Source organism: Alosa alosa, chromosome 5 (assembly GCF_017589495.1).
Source record: "Alosa alosa isolate M-15738 ecotype Scorff River chromosome 5, AALO_Geno_1.1, whole genome shotgun sequence".
Classification (NCBI taxonomy): Eukaryota; Metazoa; Chordata; class Actinopteri; order Clupeiformes; family Clupeidae; genus Alosa; species Alosa alosa.
In genome coordinates this window covers 12,539,201-12,563,222 of record NC_063193.1, presented here as the reverse complement: position 1 = coordinate 12,563,222, position 24,022 = coordinate 12,539,201, and the positions used below count along the sequence as shown (strand labels likewise).

The 24,022-nt window shown below is 40.0% G+C and overlaps 1 protein-coding gene across 1 annotated transcript; it reads right to left on the bottom strand.

Annotated features, from left to right (window-relative positions):
- Positions 1–184: 184 nt before the first annotated feature.
- On the bottom strand, positions 185–23,575 carry LOC125294812 (integrin alpha-2-like). Its single transcript, XM_048243829.1, is given in 31 exon segments — positions 185–526; positions 3,473–3,589; positions 3,842–3,931; positions 4,087–4,200; positions 4,443–4,553; positions 4,951–5,061; positions 5,159–5,261; positions 6,129–6,212; positions 6,323–6,399; positions 6,485–6,577; positions 7,110–7,251; positions 7,480–7,565; positions 7,934–8,044; positions 13,732–13,883; positions 14,108–14,271; positions 14,575–14,705; positions 14,943–15,146; positions 15,405–15,548; positions 15,803–15,948; positions 16,404–16,545; positions 18,297–18,373; positions 18,546–18,624; positions 18,626–18,712; positions 19,653–19,803; positions 20,113–20,261; positions 20,510–20,637; positions 21,190–21,304; positions 22,139–22,230; positions 22,334–22,443; positions 22,581–22,704; positions 23,539–23,575. Coding segments are annotated over 31 exon segments (3,549 nt in total). The 3' UTR covers positions 185–448.
- Between the last annotated feature and the right edge of the window lie 447 nt (positions 23,576–24,022).

The window sequence follows — 24,022 nt, the reverse complement described above, 5'->3', positions numbered from 1 at the left end:
ATTGCACTATTTTCATTATTTATGTACAATTCAGGCACTGGGATTATAGAAGATCTGCTGAAAATTACATCAACTCTGAAATAAATTGCACCACACTCAAGACATAGCAATACACAATAAAAAAAAAAATCATTCACTGTCAATTGAATTGAATCAATCAATTCACTGGATCAAACAACATCCAGTAAATTGAGCTCAAACCTCCCTGGTTTACAACAGTAAAAAAAATAGTTTGAATTAGAACCACAGTCATCACAACGCAATCTGTTTCCTCTTCAGTTCATGGTGAAATGATCTGACAACTTCTGACAGTTTGTTACCATTCTTTGGAGATTCTTGGAGAGAGCAGCTTAATGTTGCTGAAGATAACAATGTCTTTGGACAGCCTGGGAGACAGCTCTCCCTAGTGGCACCTGGGTGGTTGTGCAAGTCTTCACTGGATTACAGACTAAAGTCCCTCCTCAGCTTTTATTTCTCCCTCCGCCTCCTTCTGTAGCTGCTTGTACTTCCTCTTGAAAAAGCCAAACTGCAAGAGACACACAGGTTAAACACTGGGTTTGGTTTATACTACATAAAACGTAGTACATAAGAAGTCTTCTTGAACCCAGCACTGATATATATAATACCTTAAAATCTATGACCAGTAATCTACAAGATATGGGCCTAGGGTGAGGCCCTCTGCACCTCTCATTGTTTCTACTACCCAAGTATTCAGCACTCATCAAACGTGTGAAACCAACAGTAAGGACAGTCAAAGTGTGGCCAGAGGGAGCTGACTGCGTTTTGAAAACCCTGATTGGAGAGTGTTCGCAACTCAGGACACCCATGACTCCTACACGGACATCGATGCCGTCATACGCCTCCTCCGTTCTGGACTGTATCAACTCAAACATCAACAGTTTACCAGATGACTACTTTCCCTAATCAGAAGCCATGGAGGATGAACAGTGAGGTCAGACTCCTGCTGAAGGCACGAGACAGCACATTCTGATCAGGTGATGCTCAAGCCTATAGCTCATCCAGGGCTAACCTGAAAAGGGGCATCAAAAAGGCCAAGCACAACCATAAGCTAAGGATTGAGGATCACTTCAAGAACAACCTGGACCCCCGACGCATGTGGCAAGGCATCCAGGCCATCACAGATTACAAAACTACTAACTCTACCCCCCGTCACTGACACCTCCTTGCCTGATGAGCTGAACCACTTCTATGGCCGCTTTGATAGGGACAACAAGGAGGAGGCCATCAAGGCTGTGGTCTCTGCAGATCACCAGCCCCTCACACTCTCCACCACCGATGTGTGTGCGGCACTGAGCAGGACTAATGCACGTAAAGTTGCTGGTCCTGATCCCCGGATACATACTCAGGGCCTGTGCAGTGCAGCTGGCTGAGGTTTGGACTGACATATTTAATCTGTCACTAGCCCAGGCAGCTGTCCCTGTGTGCTTTAAAACCATCTCCATCGTGCCGGTGCCAAAACACTCCACTGCAACAAGCCTTAAAGACTTCCGCCCCGTTGCACTCACCCCCATCATCATGAAGTGCTTCAAGAGGCTGGTCCTGGCCCATCTCAAGACCTGATTACCACCCTCACTGGACCCCTTCCAATTCGCCGTCAGAACAGGAGGACAAAGGATGCAATCTCTACGGCACTTCACTCTGCTCTGTCCCACCTTGACAATAGCTACACCTATGTGAGAATGCTGTTCATTGACTTTAGTTCAGCATTCAACACCATCAGCCCCTCCAAACGGGTCACCAAACTCATTGAAGTGGGCATCAATAACTCTCTCTATAACTGGATTCTGGACTTCCTAACCAACAGACCTCAGTCTGTTAGGTTAGATAATCACACCTCCTCAACCATCCCCCTAAACACTGTCGTACCACAGGGATGTGTGCTGAGCCCTCTCCTCTACACCCTCTTCACCCACGACTGCACACCTGTACATGACTCTAACACCATTGTCAAGTTTGCAGACTACACTACAGTGATTGGTCTCATCAGCAACAACGATGAGACGGTAACATTGATAACATCGTGGTGCACTGACAACAACCTGGCTTTCAACACCAAGAAGACCAAAGAGCTCATTGTGGACTTCAGGAAGTCTAAAGCTAGCACACACACCCCCATTCTCATCAACGGGACTGAAGTGGAGCGTGTCACCAGCTTCAAGCTTCTGGGTGTCCACATCTCTGAGGACCTCTCTTGGACAATCAACACCTCTACCCTGATCAACAAGGCTGACCAGTGTCTCTTCTTTCTGAGGAGACTAAAGAAAGTCCATCTGTCTCCTCAGATCCTGGTGAATTTCTACCGCTGCACCATCAATAGCATCCTTACCAATTGTGTTACAGTTGGGCATGGCAACTGCTCTGCCTAAGACCGAAAAGCACTGCAGAGGGTGGTGAAAACTGCTCAACGCATCATCTGTTCCTCAATCCCCTCCATTGAGGCCATCCAGGGCAAGCGATGCTTGTGTAAGGCGTGCTGCATCATTAAAGACTGTTCTCACCCCAAACATAGACTGTTCACCCCACTCCCCTCCGGGAGGCGTTACAGGTCGCTCCGTACCCGAAGCTTCTTTCCTGCGGCTGTCACCCTACTGAACTCTAGCTCTGCACCCCGGTTACAACCAACCAACTAAGCCCCCCACCGCCCCTGCCCGATGCCTCCTTGCCTGTGCCTGTTGAGGTGTCGGCCATGGCAACCTTGACAGGGACAACAAGTCGGTGGACAACCCCCAACAACAACAACAGTGAATGTTTTCCCTTTTTTTTTAAATTATTTCTTCTTTTATAGTTAGTGTTTTTTTTTATATCTCTGTGTCTTATATCTGAGCAGGCAGAGTGGACCAGCAGTACTGTCACCGCCTGGCAATCGGTCGGCCCAGGTTCCATTCCCCAATCCAAAACTTTGTAAGTCCATGTCGCTTTGGATAAAAGCATCTAAATACCTAAAGACACCTTTAACTTTATATCTTATGATCTAACTACTTCATTATTACATAGCATTATACATACAAGTGTGTGTATTTGCTTTGTTGCTGAAGATGCAAAGTTTAGGTAAAAAAAATATATTTAATATAATATAATTGTAATTTTGTAAATTTGCCTTGTCATTACTAACATTAGTGGATATAGTATTGGTAAAGGGTGGCTAACTTGTTAACTGATATATTGCATTTGGTGACATCCTGCTGTAGAAGTTATGACATTTTTTATGATATCAGACCCAAAGCCTAAAACAAAACAATAAATAGCCTGGACTAGTAGGCTGGGTAGGAATGACAAGTTTATTTACTTCTCTTTCACGTGAGATATATCATCAAAATGAATTGGAATATGTTAAACTACAGACAAACTGCTACAGACAAAAACACATCATACAACTGTGAAAATGTGCACAATGTCACTTTAAAGTATTCTATCAATTAAATGAAGCTTGTGTAAAATGTTAAGATCTCACCTTCCAAAGCAGACCCACTACAAGGGCCAGCAGGAGCAGTCCTCCAATAGCACTGCCCACAATGACGCCCACTGGCACATCTGCCTTCTCTCCTGGCTTACTGATAGTGAGGCTCGCCTACACAAAGACAGAGACAAGAATGGATAAGATTTGAGTGTAAGATAAGGTTTTAAAACTGTATAGATAGAAATATATAGACAGTGTGTGTGTGTGTGTGTGTGTGTGTGTGTGTGTGTGTGTGTGTGTGTGTGTGTGTGTGAGTGATGGGGGAGAGAGCGAGCTCTTAACACCAGGGCACTAGTTTAGTTCATGGGTAATGTACAGTTTAAGAGCTTAACAGGATGGTTTGTGCCAGAAAGTAAGCTTCACCACTGCTTTTTTCAGCCCAATGATGAGCAAATCTGGCTGTGAGGTTTCAATCTCAGAGGTGGCTGTGAGCTCCAAGGTCTGGAAACTTGACTGGATGAATATACATGTACGTTCATGACCAACCAACAAACAAACAAAAACAATTAGTTAAGCAGTATACAATCACAGGCACATATCATATATCCATATACATATCCATACAATAGATATATAATTGAATGCATAGGCAGAAGTTAAGCTCTCACAGAAGCGAAGGTTCCGTTCCAAATCCTCGCTGTGATGTTGACGAAATAGTGACTCTTCTCAGTCATGTCCTTGATCACGCATTTTATAGATGCACATTTGACAGTTTTACAGTCCTGTACACACAATACTGAGATCAGCCACACACTCTTCACATAGGACAGCTTACACTGCAATAGGGGATTTTATGTTATATTTGTCATACACAGACACACAGACACACACATACATACACACGACACACACACACACACACGCACACACACACGCACACACATATGCACACACACTGTAGCTGTAAATGGTGGCAGAGAAACATGCGTGTGAGTGTGCGGATCTAGAAGACGTGGAGACTCACTAGGCTTGTCATGCCTCTGAGGTTCTCGTTCTTGAAAGAGACACTGTGAGGCTTTGTCCCGATCTTCAGAGGGTCGACTACACCACTGGCCTCGCACAACACAGCCCGTGTCTGCAGGTAGATCATCAGAAAAGCCACGGTGGGAAACTCATTGCAATCATAGCCATAGCTTTTTTTTTACCACTGCATGGTGTTGAATCATAAGCTATTGAGTGTCTGCTAGATACTAGCCCGCTATCACAGCCCTTTTAAAAAAAGTTTTAAATCCAAATTCAACCTAATTGAAGAGTCAACTGATGCATCTTTGAATGATACATTCCTGTGTCAAAAATATTTCTATATTTCAGAAACAAACAACTTACTTCATCCACAATCATAGGTGATCGAATGAGGAAAAGGTACAGTAGTTTTTTTACAAGTAGCTTTTATACAAATAGCGTAATGTTGTCTTTTCTGACATCCTGACAATGTCCTACCCTCCCATATCAGTCAAAAGTGTGGTCCTTACTGGTTGGGTGCTGAGGGAGGTCAGGTACAGGAGTGGATTTCCTCCTTTAGTGGTGGTCGGCAAAGACACTGACAGGTAGGCCAGACCCACAGGAACATTAACTGTAGTAACCTAAAATAGAAAGCAATTTATCCTCTATTTTGTGCAACTCTACTGAAGATAGATTCCCTGGTCAAATGGCACCTTTGCTGTGCCCCAGATTACTTACTTTCACACTTAGGTTGAACTCTGGTCCAATGTCATAAAAGTCTTTAATGGAGGTTTTATAAGGTTTGTTCTCTTCAACTACATAAAAATTCATACTTGATTTTCTGTGGGGGAAAAAGAGACAGTCAGTGTTTCACAGAATACCAATGGAGTCTATCACTGATTTATTATTACAAATGTCAATTTACATCATTTTAACATTTATTGTGTTTCAGGAACTGTGCAAATTGTGTCCAAAATGACCAGGTCTCTTGAAACCCTCTTAATGCTACGGAACAGAGCTAAATTGTCAGAGGAAACAATATTTGACATTTACATTTATTAATTTAGCTGACGCGCTTATGTAAAGTGACTTACAAATGAGGATAACAATCAAGCTACAGTGTGATACCACACTTAGCAACACAGTAACAATAATTCCTATAGAACCTTGGATGGGTGCAGCACTTAGAGTAGAGACCAGAGGATGTAGAGAGACTAATTGATAGGAAAATAAAAAGTAGTGCATGATAAATGCAAAATGTGTTATGCATGTTAGGACTGAGGTAGATGGATGAAGATATGGTACTCTCAGAGGAGCTTTAATTCAATGGGACTGCTCTGATAGTGTTTGGAAGCTTGTTCCACCACTTGGTAACTTATTCAATCTTGTCTTACATATTTCTTGTTGATATTATGATCACATGTGGTTTCATGCCCATCATACATATCTTACGTATGGTCAGAGTCAGACCTATGTGAATGACAATAATCGATGCCAGAAACATGTACTTTAAGTGTTATGAATGTATAAAAAAGACTCACAAAATGGTTTGGTAAACACACCTAGGAAAGTAATCAACTTGAGAAAGATACACTTTTAGAGTCTTCATGTTAGGAGACAACATTATCAGGAAACATGTCCTGGACTAGCAAGTCTCACTCTGTTTTACGTAACTGGTATCTCATACTGTGCTACGCCTAAAACTCACTTTGTCAGGATGAGTTCAGAGTTGTAACGGACGGGGACTGTGATGCCAACTTTGTTGTCCTCTGGACGATCTTCTTTGCCATCACTGCAATAGAGATGGGCAGAGAGGCACAAATGCATTCAGTATAAGGGCAGGCAGGGCCATAAAAACCTCCCGGCACAACAGAACATAAACAACAAAGGTCCTTTTCTCACCTTTGGGCCATAAAATCCACTTGTGCTTTGCTTTGTAGGTGGTTGAGATTGAAATCAAAGTGAACAAAAAATGTCACCTTCAAAAAAGGAGAGCATGAATGAGTTTATAATACATATACTGTAAATATACAGTCTTGGACTCATGCTAGAGTACCAGCATACCTGTTGGTTCTTTTCTAGTGCAGGGTATGCTACTTGACAAACAAGGGAAAGTGAATCCTGTACAGAGGAGCATTTCACATCCGTTCCATCACTCTGAAACAAAAAAGAAAAATGTTTTGGGTGTAATACAAACACAATTTTGTTGAATTCGGATAAATGTAATTCAATTGAATTTCAACCGATTCCAATTCAATGCAATTATATCTGCTTAGTTAAGCAAGATAGTATCATGTCTAAAAGATACAAGTTCTCTCATCTATTAAATTCTTTCTAAATCTTTCTTTTGGGCTTTTTATGCCTTTAATTTGATAGGACAGTGGAGAATGACAGGAAGTGAGTGGGAGAGAGAGAGTCGGGGTGGGATCCGTAAAGGACCATGTGGTGGGAATCGAACCCGGGTCACCGGCGTACGGTGCAGGTGCCCCAGCCAGTTGCGCCACAGCTGAGGCCAATCTTTCTTTCTTTATCCTTTACAACTCTGCATAGGAAAGTTGAGCAGCTAAATGCCATTTCACTACATGTTTTACAACAGTATCTTTATGTATGTGACAAATGAATTAATGACTGATTGGTAGATCTCATTCCACCTAAACCAAAGCATTAACAGAAGTTTCTCTAGACTGACCGGGGGAGTGACTGATGCGTAAAAGAGATTCTTGGAGTACGTTGCTATTATCTCGGTGTTGTAGGCATTCTCCTTCATGTTCATCACCACAACCTCAAATGAAAGTCTTCTGTTCTTGTAGCTGACAAGCATTGGAGAAGAACTACAAAAAAAGTTTGGCAGAAAATCTTGTTCAATGATTTCTATAGGCACAATTACACAATTTTCCATGAAATAGATATTTTCCTCTGAGCTAAGACACAACATAAGGAATGGATTGGGAACTGATAAACACATAAGATTTTGGAAATTTACCAAACAAATGCCTGTACACTTTGCCCTAAGTGACAAAGAAACATGTTCCTGAAATAAAATGAATTCAGTTAGCCACCTGAGAACTTTCTTCTCCTGCTTGACATAAAGCACTAGGTCAATCGAGCACACATTATCAGAGCCGCAGTCTTTAGAAAAGGGAATCTGTCGAAAAGATTGACACCACAATCAACACAGTAGATAGAACAACTGTTAAAAAAAATGGAATGTATTATTATATTGACATATTATTACAATATATTTCAATAACATCTAATCTATTTATTATTATATTATTATTATATTAGTATTATTAGCTTTAATCTGTAGAAAAGTATCAGCAGTTTTTCCAGTGACAACAAAATTCTAAATATTTGTCCTCTCAATTTGCTAAATTGTATACAAATGTATACAAATTCTATACTAAATCTGTATACAAATGACCACTATGCTAACTGTACCCTAGATGAAAAACAAACGCTCATGTTAAGAAGCATTGTGCATGTGTGAGGAGCAAGCGCGTGGAACCTCACTGAGAAAGCCCAGGCGTGGGTGGAGTAAGCGTCCAGCACAGGGTTGGAGTCTGGTCTCTGAAGGCCGACGTCCACCCGCAACACCAGGGGATTCACAAAGTCTGGCGCGTCCTGTGTGGGAAAAACACTACAGCCTGTAATAATGGACAAGGAATACCAAACTAGATAAGGAAAACAAAAATATATATATGTCTATGATATGTATCTACTGTATGTTTTTTATTTTTTATTATGGATTATGGGCTCTGTGCACTAACTTACTTGAAGTCGGCAAACCAGTTTCCTGTTTGTTGACAACGCTGCCAACAAACCCCTGAAAACTTGTAATGTGATACTGCCTGGGGCAGACCACTGTTTTGGGATTGTGCAAACGGGTTGGAAGTGTTCAAGCAGGATGGAAGGACAGGTCACAGTAGCAACTGACGTTTGAAAGAGGTTTTTTTTCTGACGATGCAAAATATTAACAAACAAAATAACTAAATAAACAAAAATAAAGTGGATATAATTCCAGCAAAAAATTGTCCTCGACAATACTTAACAGAAAATTGTCTTTAGTAAGCCAGCAGTTTAGTCCAGTACTTTCCACAACACGGTAACATACCACCACAGCCTCACAACAAGCTGTTACTTTCTCTCTTGATATCACAAACTGACTGCTTCATAGGTGCTCTTACCCATAATGCAACATTTGGGAGAAAACCAACTATAGGTAACAACATATAGGCTAGTGACAAATGGTCAGAAAGGGCTTTCATATGTGTTTCTATGATAATCCCTGGTAAAGCAGCTGCAAAGTAAATGAAAACATTCTGCATAGATATTCATTTTTTGCATGTCCGCTTATTTTAGGTGTATGTTTACATGTCTCTATTCATTCCATACATCAAGATATTCACATCCATCCTTTTCTAGTAGGTAAAGCAACTTCCCGACTATAAACAAGCTAAGTTTCAAAGTTCTCAGAGCTTGTGTGATTGATCTGCACTAGTTTATATGCCTTAACTCCCATTCGGACATGCTATATTTTAGTCCTTTTTTGGTTTTGGGGTGTATAACAATATCTGTTAATTTAACAATCTTAGCAGTAAAATATTTTTAGCCAAGAATCCATTTCATATATGGGAGACCTTAGAGATAAGGAAAAACATTGTTGCGTTTAGTTCTACCTCCGGTAGGGGTATCTCAAAAATGTGGGGCCATTGTCACTAGCCTAATCTTAATTTTCTGGCAAATCAGTTTGTTTTCTATAGCAATGCAGGCAACACAGAATTAGATAACGGATGACAACACATACTTATACACATACACACGAAAAACTAAATACTTGATCTCCCTCACACCATTTCCCATGACCCAAACAGTCATTTAAATAGTACTGGCGCATAGCGTGCTCTTCTTTGACCGTCACAAATGCGGAAGACGGCGGGAGAAACGCAACAGTGAAAGAAGTGTCGGTATCAGTAAATGAGTATGTATGTTACAGAACAGCACAACTCTGCACACGGTTTCACTGCAATGGGATCCTACATTGTAGCAAACGGGGAGATGGAACACAGAAGTTTTAATCAGTAACATTGTGTGTGTGCGTGTGTGTATGTATGCGAAGGGGAGACGTGACCAGCGCACTATTTGCGCATATCAGTGAATGAATGAATGAATGTACGGTGTTTCATAGTTCAGGGAGGTGCGTAGTAGACCTACGGAGGTGAGAGGAAAAGAACGCCCGATTATGGCAAGCGATTTTAACATTTACCAACATTTAACATTTGGTGTAGTATTATAAATAGGGTGAGTCCATTTTCCCCTAATTAGCTGGTGTAGTATGTTGCTTGGGAGGCCCTCTATGTGTGTTGTGATTTTTGAAGCAGTAGGCTCAATAACAGCGAAGCTATTGAATTTGTCCCCCATTAAAAATATATTATAAATAAGGCGAGTCCATTTTCCCCTAATTAACTGGTGTAGTATGTTGCTTGGGAGGTCCTACACATGTGTTGTGATTTTGGAAGCAGTAGGCTTAATAACAGCGAAGCTATTCAAATGTATCTTTGTGTCCACTTTCAGTTTTGCACTTTGTAGACGGTCCCTAGACTCTCGGCTGAAAGCTAACGGTCACAGGGATGGGTTTTATTAATCCACTGTGGAAGCATATGAGTAGCTTTATTCAAATGAGAATGCAATCTGCAATATGCAATTCAAAAAGACATTATATTATGCAATTGACAATTCATTATGCAATTTAATATTGCAATTTGCAATAATATCCAACAAATTGTATTTTAATCTGCAAAGTGACAATGAAATCCTAAAATTAATTCCAATAATTTTGGTTAAAAAATAGAATAAACATGGATTGAATTGCATTCCATTTTGCCATGGTACTTCAGTCTCAAAATTCAAATGGCAATTCATTTTGCATTTTAATTTTCAATATTCAGTTTCATCATTTAACTGTCAATTCGTTTTGCAATTTAATATTTAAAGTGCAATGTAGGATTGCATTTTAAAAACATATTTGGCAAAACTGTCAATGCCAGCCTGAAAAGATTTTGGATTATTTTGGGCAAAACGTTTTGCCATCATTTTGAGGCATTTTATTCAAATGGAAAAAAATAGCGCCCCCCGTGATTGCATTGCACTTTAGTCACGCTCTTTGTGTTGCAAAATTCAAATGGCCATTCAATCTGCCAAACGCATTGCAATCTGTCAAGTCACTCGTCAAGGGGGGAACTAGGCTACGTCACTTCCGTGTTTACGTCTTACCCAGTTAGCGCTTGCAATGGAGGAGTTTGCAGCTGCACTAAGGTCTCTGGCTGATTATGTAGAACACCACCGTGTCAACGAGTCTGACTCAACAGACAGATTACTGAAAATGGACGACAGAGTGGGCTATCTAGCCCTACTTGTCCGATTTGATGTCAACCTGGTCCGTTCAAAGATTTCTGAGGCCTTACAGCTAATGGGTGCTAGCCGGTGGGGAGACCTTCTGTGGATATACCACTGGAGGGAATAGAGGGTTACCTCTCCTATGAGGGAGATCTCGGAGCTCTTTGGAGTTCACAGGACAAGTAGGGCTAGATCGCCCCACTCTGTGGCGCCCATTGGGTTAGTTAGGGCTAAAACTCACACAGCCTTTCCTTGCCCTGCTCTCTCCCTCTCTCACACACACACACACACACACACACACACACACACAACGGAGACTCCCCTCCGTGGTCTGGCTAGGGCGCTAGATCTCGCTGAATTGTTGTATACGATGCTTATTTGTAGGCTGGTGATTGCTGGGGGGAGGGGGTGCTACTAAAGATGCCGCTGGTTGGCAGTTATCAGCAGCAACATAAGAGCCTTAATAATGTAAGAACACAGCTGGGTCTGGCGGACACTAGGGCCTACTAGTCATCAACTGTGACATGATATGTTTTGCCGCCAACACCCCCACACCAATAAAAAAAAAAAGTGCCCCTTGAAAATCGCAAATGCCCCCTCTGTCACTGTACTCTACAGCCGGGCCTGTCGGCCAGACACTGCAAACTCCTCCATTTCAAAAACTGGGAAAGAAAGACGTTAACAAAGTGACGTGTTTAGTTCCCACCTTGATTTTATTGACAGATTGCATATTAGATTGAATGGCCATTAATTTTGCAACACAAAGAGCGTGACTAAAGTGCAAATGCAATCAATCCGAGGGGCGCTTATTTCTTTTCCATTTGAATAAAATGCCTCAAAACAATGGCAAAACGTTTTGCCCAAAGTAATCCAAAATCTTTTCAAGCTGGCATTGACAGTTTTGCCAAATATGTTTTTAAAATGCAATCCTACATTGCACTTTAAATATTAAATTGCAAAACAAATTGACAGTTAAATGATGAAACTGAATATTGAAAATTGAAATGCAAAATGAATTGCCATTTGAATTTTGAGACTGAAGTACCATTGCAAAATGGAATGCAATTCAATCCATGTTTATTCTATTTTTAACCAAAATTATTGGAATTGATTTTAGGATTTCATTGTCACTTTGCAGATTAAAATACAATTTGTTGGATATTATTGCAAATTGCAATATTAAATTGCATAATGAATTGTCAATTGCATAATGTAATGTCTTTTTGAATTGCATATTGCAGATTGCATTCTCATTTGAATAAAGCTACCCATATGCTTCCATAATCCACATATGTACACGGTTCTTTCGGATGAAAATAGGGTTGTAGCTTGTTGTCTACCTTACTACGGTTAGATTGAGCTCTCTATTGTGCAATGAAAACGTTTCTCCTATGATTTATTGAACCGCAAAACGCGAATCTTGCAAATCTAACTTCTGTCTAACTTTACCGAAGTATCTGTCATCACGTCATTGAAAACAACATTCAACTCGTCACACATTCTATCTAGTCAAAACTGAATTAAAGATATTGGCAATTGCAAATATCTTTAATTCAGTTTTGACTAGACAGAATGAAAGGTGAAGATATCTCAAACGTCATTATGACTAGTGCAAATTATTGTGCAAGACGTTGCTCTTTAGATCCGTAGCAGAGCCCATCTACTTATTAGACATTCTCTGTTATTTTCCCTCATAATCGTCATTTCCTTATTTCTATGAATGGAAGAAGAATAAGCAGTCATGGCTGTAATGTCTTGTTGACATCTAAAATAACTAAAACTCAGGGACACCGTTACTGTCTGGCCTCGGCTACTGAATGCACCAGCACCATCTACAGGAAACTCCATTCATAATGGTGTTGGCTGTAATCATCAATTCTTCCTGCCAGCTCCTGTCTTGCATAGGCTGCAGCATTAAAAAGACGATTAAAAACTCCTTCGCCCTCTGGCTGCTCTGACATGGTGCTAATTAGTGCTAATTACAAAGTTAATAGTTAACAGGTGCTATGTGATTTGATGATTTGAACAACAACACGCTCCCGCCTGAAGTGGATTGCATAGTCATTTCGCCTAGTCAAAACTCTAATTCAAGATATCTATAATTACATTTTGACTAGGCAGAATGAAAGTTATAGATATCTCCAATTTCAGATATCTCTAATCAAAACTCATTCAAGATATCTATAACTTGATAATAGATATCTACAATCAAATTATGACGATCCCTAACTCCAGTTTGAGATATCTACAACGTCATTTTGACTAGTCATAATTCCATTTACAGATATCTACAATGTCATTTCGCCTAGTCAAAACTTAATTCAAGATATCTGAAAAGGAAAAGTAGATATCTTGAATTGAGGTGAATTAAAGATATCTTCAACTGGAGTTATGACTAGTCAGAATCAAATTGTAGATATCTCTACCTGGAATTACAGATATCTGCAACTGAATTGTAGATATCCGTAATGATAAACCCCATAGAAATGAATAGAAAATGTGGCGTCATTTGTCCTAGGAAGAATGTCTTTGTGGATATCTGAAATGACAATTATTGATAGGAAGAATTTAATTGCAGATATCTAAAATGTTTGTTTTGACTAGGCAAAACTGAATTACAGATATCTGCAATACATATCCAGTCAAGCGGGTAAATGTTAAAATGGCTCGACACTCGCTTTTATAACGACTTGAAGCCAAGCAGAGTGGCACACAGCAGTGCTCTTTAGAGCTGCCCCGGCACATTAAGTTTTGGTACAACTAAAGCACTCATCTTCATGTGCTTGTTGACAGCCATGTCAACAAACAGGAAACTGGTTGGCCGACTTCAAGTAAGCTAGTGGACAGAGCCCACTGTTGCGTAATCAGGATGATCTCAGGGAGTTCTGCTACAGACTGCTCTCTGGGCTTCTTACCTGAACATAGATTGGATAGTGTTTACAGACAGGTATAGCAGAAAGTTGGATCGTTCCACTGAAGACCCTGTCATTGTTCTGTCTGAACAATCCACGTGAAGCCACATGAGAGGAATGGAGATCAGCATCAAGTGTGAAGTTGTAAGCTATCCCTATGACAAGGAGGCAGAGAGACATTACTAATACTGCAGCAGTGATGATTTAGTTAGGGCACTGAGTTTCCAATCAGAAGCCATAAAGTCATAAGTTCAATTCCTGGATGCCACATCTGTGAGCTAAATGTATAAGTTATATTAACTAATGAAATGTTTCATGAGCTATAATAGTTTAACTCATGAAACATTTCAGGCAGTACTTGATGTTGAATCCACCTTACCTAAAGGCCCAACAGGAGTTTTTGGTCTGAATGATGCACTGAAACATACGTGGGCATCGACACACAATAACTTTCTGCCATTCACGTCACATTTGGTTCCCAGTATGTTGATTTTATCCGGCATGAAGACAGCTGTTGCAGTCACTTTTGCCACTCCCCTTGACCTGCAGAGAGTTGATTTTAGAATTAATCGGATATTGATCCATTAAACTGTACTAGCGAGTGATGTAACAGAAGAGTTGAATAAAAAGTCAACAAATAGCTACTGATGATGAAACCATGGGTAGATCATCTGTTTAAAATGACATGAGTATCAATGACAACAGCTCATACCCAGTGCTTCACAAGAGTATCTGATTAAGACAGTGTTGGCTACCAATTGCTCATGTATACCTTCTCAACCCATTTAACTCCAACCCACTGACATTCTTCATAATGAGATATTCATATATGTTCAGAAAGCTCACCAGAGCTGAACCACCTTCCCCAGTGCCCCCACTGAAATATCTGGCATCGTGTCATCATTCATATCTCCACTGGTATCCAGTGACCTTCCAAAATACTGCAGTTTGGGATCTAATCTTGATCCAAGTATCCTCTGAAAAAAAAAAAACACACACACACACACACACACACACACACACACACACACACACACACACACACACTGTTACCATCTCTCTCTCTCTCTATAAGTGCTCTTCTTCAATGGTGACCAATTTGATCACCTACAAGAAATCTAATTTCATACTTTTAGATGTTTTCTGGGTTTCTACATCACATGCTCAAGCTCACATTACCCCTGCAGTTCTGCTGTGCCCCATGCCGTGGCTACCTGGGAGTGTTGTTTGTGAAGAGTCCTTCTGTCTCCATTGTAGACGTACACGACCCCTTTGCCTCCATCCTCCAGTGGAGCTCCCACCACAACATCACTGAAACCGTCCAGGTCCAAGTCTGAGACGGGGGATATGGTCGTGCCAAAGCGAGCATTGTCTGAGATGGATGGACCATCGAGGTATCCCTGTTCATTAAGGATGCCCTTAAAAATAACATGACAGATGCAATATGAACATAGGAGCATTATTGTATGATTTTTGAAAAGGTCTCAAAAAACATTCAATTAGTTTAGAAGCAGGATGACGTAATGTCATGTGATTGACGCACTCAAAGTTAGCTGAAGTCCTAATAGATCTGGGTTAAATTCCCAGGTAATAGATGTAATGATAAGGATGTATATCTTCTCTTTTTCTTAAGTTATCTGACAAATGAATGAATGACAATAAACATGATGGCATACCTTGGTGACAGAAAACAGGTAGACCCGACCCTGTTCTTTGTTCACGTTGCTCATGAACATGGGTGCTCCCACCAAGAGCAAGTCAGACACGCCATTTTTATCCACATCTAAAGCACACAGTACACTGCCAAAATACGCTCCAATCTAAGGAGCCAAAGAGAACAGTTCAATTTCTTTCACAATATCTTTCTTACATTGAAGATGTTACTACATTTTAAAATGAGTTTAATTCATGAGATATTAAAAATCTATTAGCATATTACTAATCATAAATTACAGCTTGTAGCGTTCTTGTCATTACTTTTGATATTTAGAGTTACTAGCATGTATTGACTTAATTTTTGGGATCAATGTAGCCCAGAGGCTCAAAGCATTACACACTACTGTTCAACACTAACCTGTTTTCCTCTCTCAGAGTCCACTACTGTGAGCTTCCTTTGAGAGTTTAATGTGTAAACGATGACTTGACCAGAATGGTTAGATCGTGGAGCACCAGCCACATAATACTGTACTGCTCCATCATGCAGTGTTGTCACAGAATATCCTAAACATTAAGAAGAACCTTTTAGCCATAAGACAGGAAGATACCGATGCTATAATAATATGCAAAAGAAATGTATCTTTATAAGATAATTTAAAGATGATTTGGTTACACTATGAACCCAGTATCCAAAAAGCATTATAAACACATCCATAAGGGGTATTATACATTTATAAAGCCTAATAATGATTGAGTATGTCTATATTCATACTCATGACTGTACATCATAATGTACTGTGATACTTCAAACTGTAAGGGCTTCAAAAGCTTTAGACATCAAACCCCATTCATGAGTGCAGACATAGCTAATTGTAATATATTTCTGTCAAACATTATGAGGCCTTATGGATATGTTACACTCTTTATGAATGTGTTATCATAATATATGAACACTTTAAGTAAAGTGTTACTGATGAGCTTACTAATGGGTCCCAATGCATGTCAGAGAGCTTTGATACCTAGCAGTGAGCTGTGGTGGGTGTTGTCCTGCAGGATGTCCTGGAACGTGGAGAAAGGGAAGATGTCTGTCCTCTGTCCAGTTTGGTGCACCACTGTACCGCTCCAGGTGTACGCACCGACAGCACCCAGCAAAAGCTCGTCCTGGAGTAACAAAGCATCACAGAAATAGTAGGGTCTCCTATGTAGCACAGGTTAACCTAAACACTTTTGCCTACATTCAACAACATACTGTATAATGCACTGTACTGTACTGTACTGTACTGTACTGTACTGTAATGTAATGTAGCCTTTTGCATTGCAATGACAACAACTTTAAAGCTCTGTGTATGAAGTGAAATCTCAGTCATAACAAATACAATATATTGCCTAGTGTTCCTACACATCCTCTCCAAACATACGGTTTATGGATTCCTTATCATCTCATCTCATGCTGTATTTTATACATTCTACTCACTTGCCATAAATACAGCACTGATTACTGTTTCAAACATCGATAAATACTAGTGCAATGCCCCTTCAAATTATGCTATTCCTGTAGAAAACCCATTGCCCATACATGCCCGGAGGTAGACCTGCTTTAAAAACAGTATGATAGGGCATTTAATAATGATTATTATATTATATTATATTATATTATATTATATTTTAATAAATGTGCAGTAAGCTGAATTTAAGCATGGCTGCATTTGACATTTTCCAGGAGATCAAAATGGCAAGGCTATGTTTAGCCCAATTGAATAGCTTTATGATAGAGAAGACAAACACTATTTTGTGGAACTAGTGCAGTGCCCGTTCAAACATGCTATTCCTGTAGCCCAATTACATGCCTGCAAAAATAGGTGAGGGGAAAAACATAATTCTGCTATAATAAAAAATAGGCATGATGGGCATGTGACAAAAATCAAAATGACATAATCCAGGTAAGGCTATTCAATTAAATGAATACCATTTTGAATATATCATCAAAACAAAACAGTCTCTGGTGGCCTATAAGTGACATCACACTCTGTCTGCCACTCGTTGCTTGTCGCTGATTATGCTTTGCATGTGTGGCATTCTGAGACGTTCTTTAATTCGGGACCATTATCGCTCGTTTCAATTTAGGACCTTGCAGTTGGAATTGTCGTTTGCTTATTCAAAGTCTAAAGACAGTCCAAAGTAGCCTAGGCTATTCGAAGTGTCCGTTTATTGCACATCATGTTTTACGTCATTTTGAAGAGCCACTGCATACCTGTGTGTGTTGCCATGTTGTTTTTATGCAAAATCCGTATACAGGGGGGGTCTTCATTGTTGAGGTCATTTTTGCATGCAAAACTGTGTTGCAAAATCCCAGTCATTTTATGCAAGGGGTCTTCATTGTTTCATTGTTGAGGTCAGACATGTTAACACATCTTGCACTCGCTTAAGTTTTTACCCGTGTAACATACACTGATCCGGTTCTGCCAAAGCCCTGCTTCTATCCTCACTGGTAGCTTACAGTACAGTGCTGTGTGGGAGGGGGAATGGCTAGGCGGCGAAAGCCAATGTGTGCTTCTTTTACCGATATATTTAACAATATCTTTTGCATTTCTTATTCAAACAACGTAAAATTTTGCACTGCACTTACTCATGTCCGTAGCAAGACACCTGACAAGTTTGAGACACCTGCGAGATATGCCTGCCACAGACACACAGACACTTCTTGCTTTATAGATAGATGATGCATGGTCACATGACATTTGCACCACTGAGGAAAAGAGTCTTGAATTTTACCTAGTGTTTATGGATGATCGACACAAGAGACGCTCATCAGAATGGCGCAGTAAACAACGTCAAATTGACAAGACAGACGGACGTTGCTGACATTAATAGATAGATATAAAGATTAAAATGTTGTGCACAAAAAGCCTTACATCTTTACTTGAGTAGTGTGCACTGAATCCCACTTGGGCCATTTCCATCTGAAAACTGTCACCCCCTTTCACTGTACCTGTTACCAACAAAAACAAAATCAGAACCAGGCATCAACCATCACAACATCATTGTTGAACTGACATAGAATGAGAATGAGAGACATATCAGGCCATGAAACTGTCATATGCTTCTTAACAAATTCAATTGTGACATTAGAATTTGTATATGCAGGCACACAGTCTTTTTACCTTCAATTTTGAATATCCTGTCTCCCAGAGTCCCAGCAATTTTAACCAGTGCTGCCTCTTCTGACACATTGAAAAAAAAAATTGTCTGTTGGCTTACTGGCAATGGACTTAATTTCTTCAATGAGCTTTGACGGGTCTTTGTTATTTCTTATATAGGACCCCAATACCTGAGAATAAGAGAAAAGGAACACTGGTCACACTTTGTTGACACACAGCTGTACACAGAGGGTAATACCAACTGATTCAAATATCCTTGACTGTTTTTGTCTTGACCATAGTGACATGTAATAGTCGGATGAGACAGCCTTTGGTTAACCTCAGTATATGGGCTGACTGTCTATTAGTTTGGGAGTGTACAGTGTGGTTAACCTCTGTGTTTGGGTTTGGGAGTGTATGGTAGAGGTCTGCACTCCCCCAGGTCGCAACGCAAAAGAGTGCGGCACGGGACACGTTTTGAAAGCTCTGGCGTGGGTGGGATGAGAGAGGTGCGTTTGCGGGAGAAACATGATTCACTGCACTCCCACAAATTATACTGTATATGTTCGAAAAATAATGTAAAAATTATTAAAGTAGTGTACATAATTATAGGTGTGCTATAGCTGTTCTGTTTGGCAGCAATAAAAAAATGGGTTTTAAGCTGCTTAGCTGACGGATATTTTCGTTTACGTGGGGTCAGTTATTTCCTGCTGCTCAGTTCTAGAAACTCAAAGGTCAAAAGCACAAAAGCTTTTTATGCTTTTTCTAAAGAAGGGTAGGCTACCCTACATTCAGAGCCAAGAAACTTAAAATCAGACACCTGGCAGTCTTTCTCAGTTGTGTGTGTCAAATGTTCCTTTCATGAGACAGAAAGTAGAACTAAATATTCCTCCTACATATAGGCCTATAGCTATCTTGTGCGGGCTTTAAGCTATAATATAATGTTACAGATGCGAGATATAATGTTACAGATGCGAGATATTAATGTTACAGATGCGAGCGAGAGCGAGACAAAAAATGACACATTTTTGCTGGAGCGAAAACAGAACGTCGCTGGAGCGGGACTGAAAAGTCTGTCGCCCGCAGACCTCTAGTGTATGGTTAACCTCTGTGTGTGGGTTTGGGACTTACGGCGATGCCGAAGCGTGTGATTTTGTTTGCCTCACACTTGGCCAGCACCCGCCCCGAAAAGGCAATGTCATGAGACTCCCCATCCGTCACCACCACCATGACTTTAGCTGCGCCTGGCCGCCCACCATTTTCAGCTTTGAATCCAAAATCACTGCAAAGAGGCAGCTCACATGTACAACTTACTCTTTCAGAATATAAGGTTAACTAAGTGAAATATATCAAAGCACTAAGTGAAATATATCAAAGCAGAGGAACAGAGATTCTGTAAAGGCATTATCTGTAGTTATGTATACTGAGTAACACTGACTATTTAAATTTGTTTTTATTCATAGTGCAATAAATAAATATTGTACTAGTTTTGCACATCATGTTTTTCATATTTTAAAAGTCAGTGCCACAAATCTTCACAAACATATCAGGGTGAAAAATCCTACATTGAGTAAATATGTAGGGCACAAACCTGGCAAAATCAATTGCGTGGAAGGTGTTGGTAGAGTGGCCATATTTCTGTGTAATGGCAGATGCAGCGTTCAAGACTTCTGCTTTGGTTTTGTACTGATTCAGTCTGAACTCGAAGTGTGGGTCCACTGCATACTGTATAACACTTACCTGGAATAATATCAAGTATCATGATTATGATCATAAGTATGATTTTCTGTGTGACATGGACAGTATAAAACATCTGGACGATCCTTGATTATTATAATAGTCTATGTTTTAACATTGCATTTTTAGACACTTGTCATATTCATCTGATACTCAACACAAAATTATATGCCACAGCCAATGGTAATGTCATTATAATAATGATGTTTAATTTGTGACTGAAGAAAAGCAATGCAGGTCTGAAGGATTACTTGGGTACTGTGTGGCCCAATATCCAGAGATGGGATCAACTTCTGGAGGAATTCATTCATGGGGCCCCATGGATAGATGCTGTTAGAGCCATCAAGAACAATTATGAGATCCATTGGACCTCCACAAGCTGAGAAAAAAAACAAACAATTCACAACAAATCAAGACCAGTGTAGTTTACCAGTGTAGTAGACAATATTTTGATTTAATAAACACTGTAATGTCATGTATACATTGTGTAGTATTGCACATATATGTTCATAAAGTGTGTGTGTGTGTGTGTGTGTGTGTGTGTGTGTGTGTGTGTGTGTGTGTGCGCGCGTGTGTGTGCGTGTGTGTGTGTGTTTATGTGTGTGTGATTGTGTGAACTGAGATGACACAGTACATAGTAATACAGCCATGTCCTAAATTACAATAGTATTTACCTGATAAGCTAGCCAATGTCTGATGATCTACTTCTGTAACCAACAGTATCTACTGCATCAGCTGTACTTGTACTTGGCTACTTGCTACTTTCTAAAATGTTTTTATTGCTCTAATACTCCTACGTATGCTCTGTCACTAAACAGGTCACCTAGCACGTACAGAGAGAGAGAGGGTGGGGGGGGGAGAGAGACAGAGAGAGTAGAGAGCAAGAGAGAAAGAGGTCATCTGTAGGGCAGAGTTAGCAGCAGAGTCTTACTCTGTAAGGCAGGAGCTTGTGTCCTCTGAACACTGAAGAGGGGGCTCATGTGTGTACAGACTCCAGGGTAGAAATACTGACTCCCACACTGCTGAGCCCACAGTGGACCACAAGTCTTCAGAAAAAAGGACAAACATAAGTCATCTCATCATGTATCGTTGAATCACAGCACAACATATAACACCCCAGATAGCAGACGGGCATTGAAACTATGTAGAATCAACATTACATTGTCAACCATAAATCATTTAATCAATGTCGGATTTCGATGATGATTTAACATCAGTTTGCACCCTCAGTTAATATTGAAACAATGTTGATTTATTAACTATAGACCAGCGGAATTTCAATTGTATTTCAATTAAAATAAATATTGAAACAATGTTGAAATTACAACCAAACTAAAGATCAGTGCGATTTCAATGGTATTTTAATTCATATTAAACCACTATTAATCTGGCAAAATATTGGGAAATTCATACCCTGCTTCAGCCAGGATACATTTGGCTAGGCCTAGGTTTGTCTGGTTTAGGCTACACAAGCTTGCAAAATGTTGATTTGGATGGAAAATCAACATCATATCAATGTCACCTTGCTATCTGGGACTGACCTAAAAGTACTATTTGTGGTCTTTCTAATAGTTGTATATGTTTCAAAGGTAGAAACTTGTAGAATAGAATGGAATTTTACAACACTTTTACTCACTCTGACTTTTTGAGCAATGTTGCTGGGCATCCACATCACCAATTCCATGTGTTCTGATTGGATAATCATGACTCATGACGAGTAGCTTACTAAACATTTCTCAAAAAGTTCCAGAGAAAAATGTTGCCCAAAGGAACTTTGCCATCAACATTGCTCAAAAAGTTACCTTCTGTATCATCATCAGCTTTAGACTTAAAAAATAGATGATGAATAAAGATAAATAAATTACATAAATCTGACTCACCATCAGTCCATTGGTTTTTGGTATTCTTGTGAGTGTCATTCCAAGGCTCATGTTTATGTTGACATTTGTCACTGATGGGACACTCACTGAGTCTGAATGAAAGAACATAGATAAAGCACACTGACTCATTTGAAGACCACTTCACATACATATCATAACACTCAGCAAATAGAAGGTCAGATACAAGCATCTTACTTTGGAGGTTAAGTCTGTCACAGGTGGTTTTAGACCCTGATATCTGACACTTGTACACATCTCCTCGCCTGTTGTCAGGGTAACCGTTCCAAGGAGAACCAACTAAGAGCCTGGACCAAAGGGAGATGACAGTAAAGAATAACTTTCTTCAGCAGAAGAGAATGGCACAGCCTTACAGAACACTTATTGCTTTAAAAGAACAAATGATGCTGTACAAGATATGGTGGTACTGTAAATGATGTTTTACCATTTGCCCTTGTGATTTGTTAACTGTTGCACTGTATAACCAAACTGCTCATTTGCAGGTCCAGAGAATATTTTCACTCCCATTGTTCCAACATTGAAGGGCTCTGCTGAACGAAGGTTGTTACCTGAGGGAAAAAAAACCTTAGTTAAGAGTTAAGTTTCCTTTATCAAAGGTATTATCTCTGATAAGTGGGTTTGCTTAGGGACATGCCAGTTAGGAGATCTAGCCAGTTGTGTGAGCCTCCATAATCAATCGCACCATAAATTAGAAAGTAAAATAAAACATTCTTTACCATAATAATCATGCATCATTTTTAGGAAGAACTGTTCCATCTCACATTCAGAAAAGTTAAACTTGCACAAGGTAAGCTAATCTCTTTGACAAGTGCTGTGAGCATTCCCTGTTCCCTAATTGCTCCAGGGCACGGAATCCGCCCCCCCTCTCTCTGTGCTTCATTCCTGGACCACCTTCATTAACAGGCCCAAGCATGTTATACTGAGATGAGAGCAAACATAAAGCTAGACATACAAGACCTGGAATGTCACTTCCATTAGCAAACTATATTCTATAAGAGCAAAAGGTGAGGACGAAACTCTTATTGAATAATAATAAAACAAAAATATAGTTTTAATTTTGTTTAAATAATGACATCCGAGTTGTAGGCCTATTTTTTTTTTTTTTTTGGGGGGGAAGCTAACCTGCCATATCAGACTTTGATCTAGATGCGATTCATAACACCTGTACAATATTACACCATAGTCACACACGCACAATTGTCAAAAGGTCATCTATGTGCGAAACCACGTTTAGGTGTGATCAAGCATTGTAGCCTACCTAATAGCCTACGTATCGGCAGCGTTTGCATCGTGCTTGAGTTGCAAGTCATTTTAAAGACAACAATAATTTCTAAGTCAACATATTGACAACAAACCAAATGAAAACAGTTTAGGCTACTTACTTAGTACAACAAGGAAAATAACTTCAACAGACCGCATCCTCACATGTCAACCGGGAAAATAAAAAAAAATATTTCATTTAATTTAACGACTCGTCATGTTATTTTCAATACAGGCCAAATCTAGGCAAGTCCTCCTTCTGTGGGCTTGGCTTGGTCGGGCAGGTAGCCTACCTAAAAAGTAACTTCCCATTCGCCTACTGTATCACCTAGGCATACGTCCTCCTGCTTGGACAGTTGGCGTCAGTGAGCTTGTGAAAACGTTTCCAGAAGAAACGTTAGACTTGACTAGGCTACATTAGTGGAAATCGTGAAATGCCGATTTTACCCAACTAAACACTAATGACTCGCAGAGCAAAGTTATGTGAGTAAGGTGCCTGTTTTGACAAGGGTCATCATGGTAAAGATGGATAGACGATATAGTCCCCCTTGCTAATGGAAGTCTATATATGGACATGGTTTTTATGGTGGTCTTTTGGAATTGCAC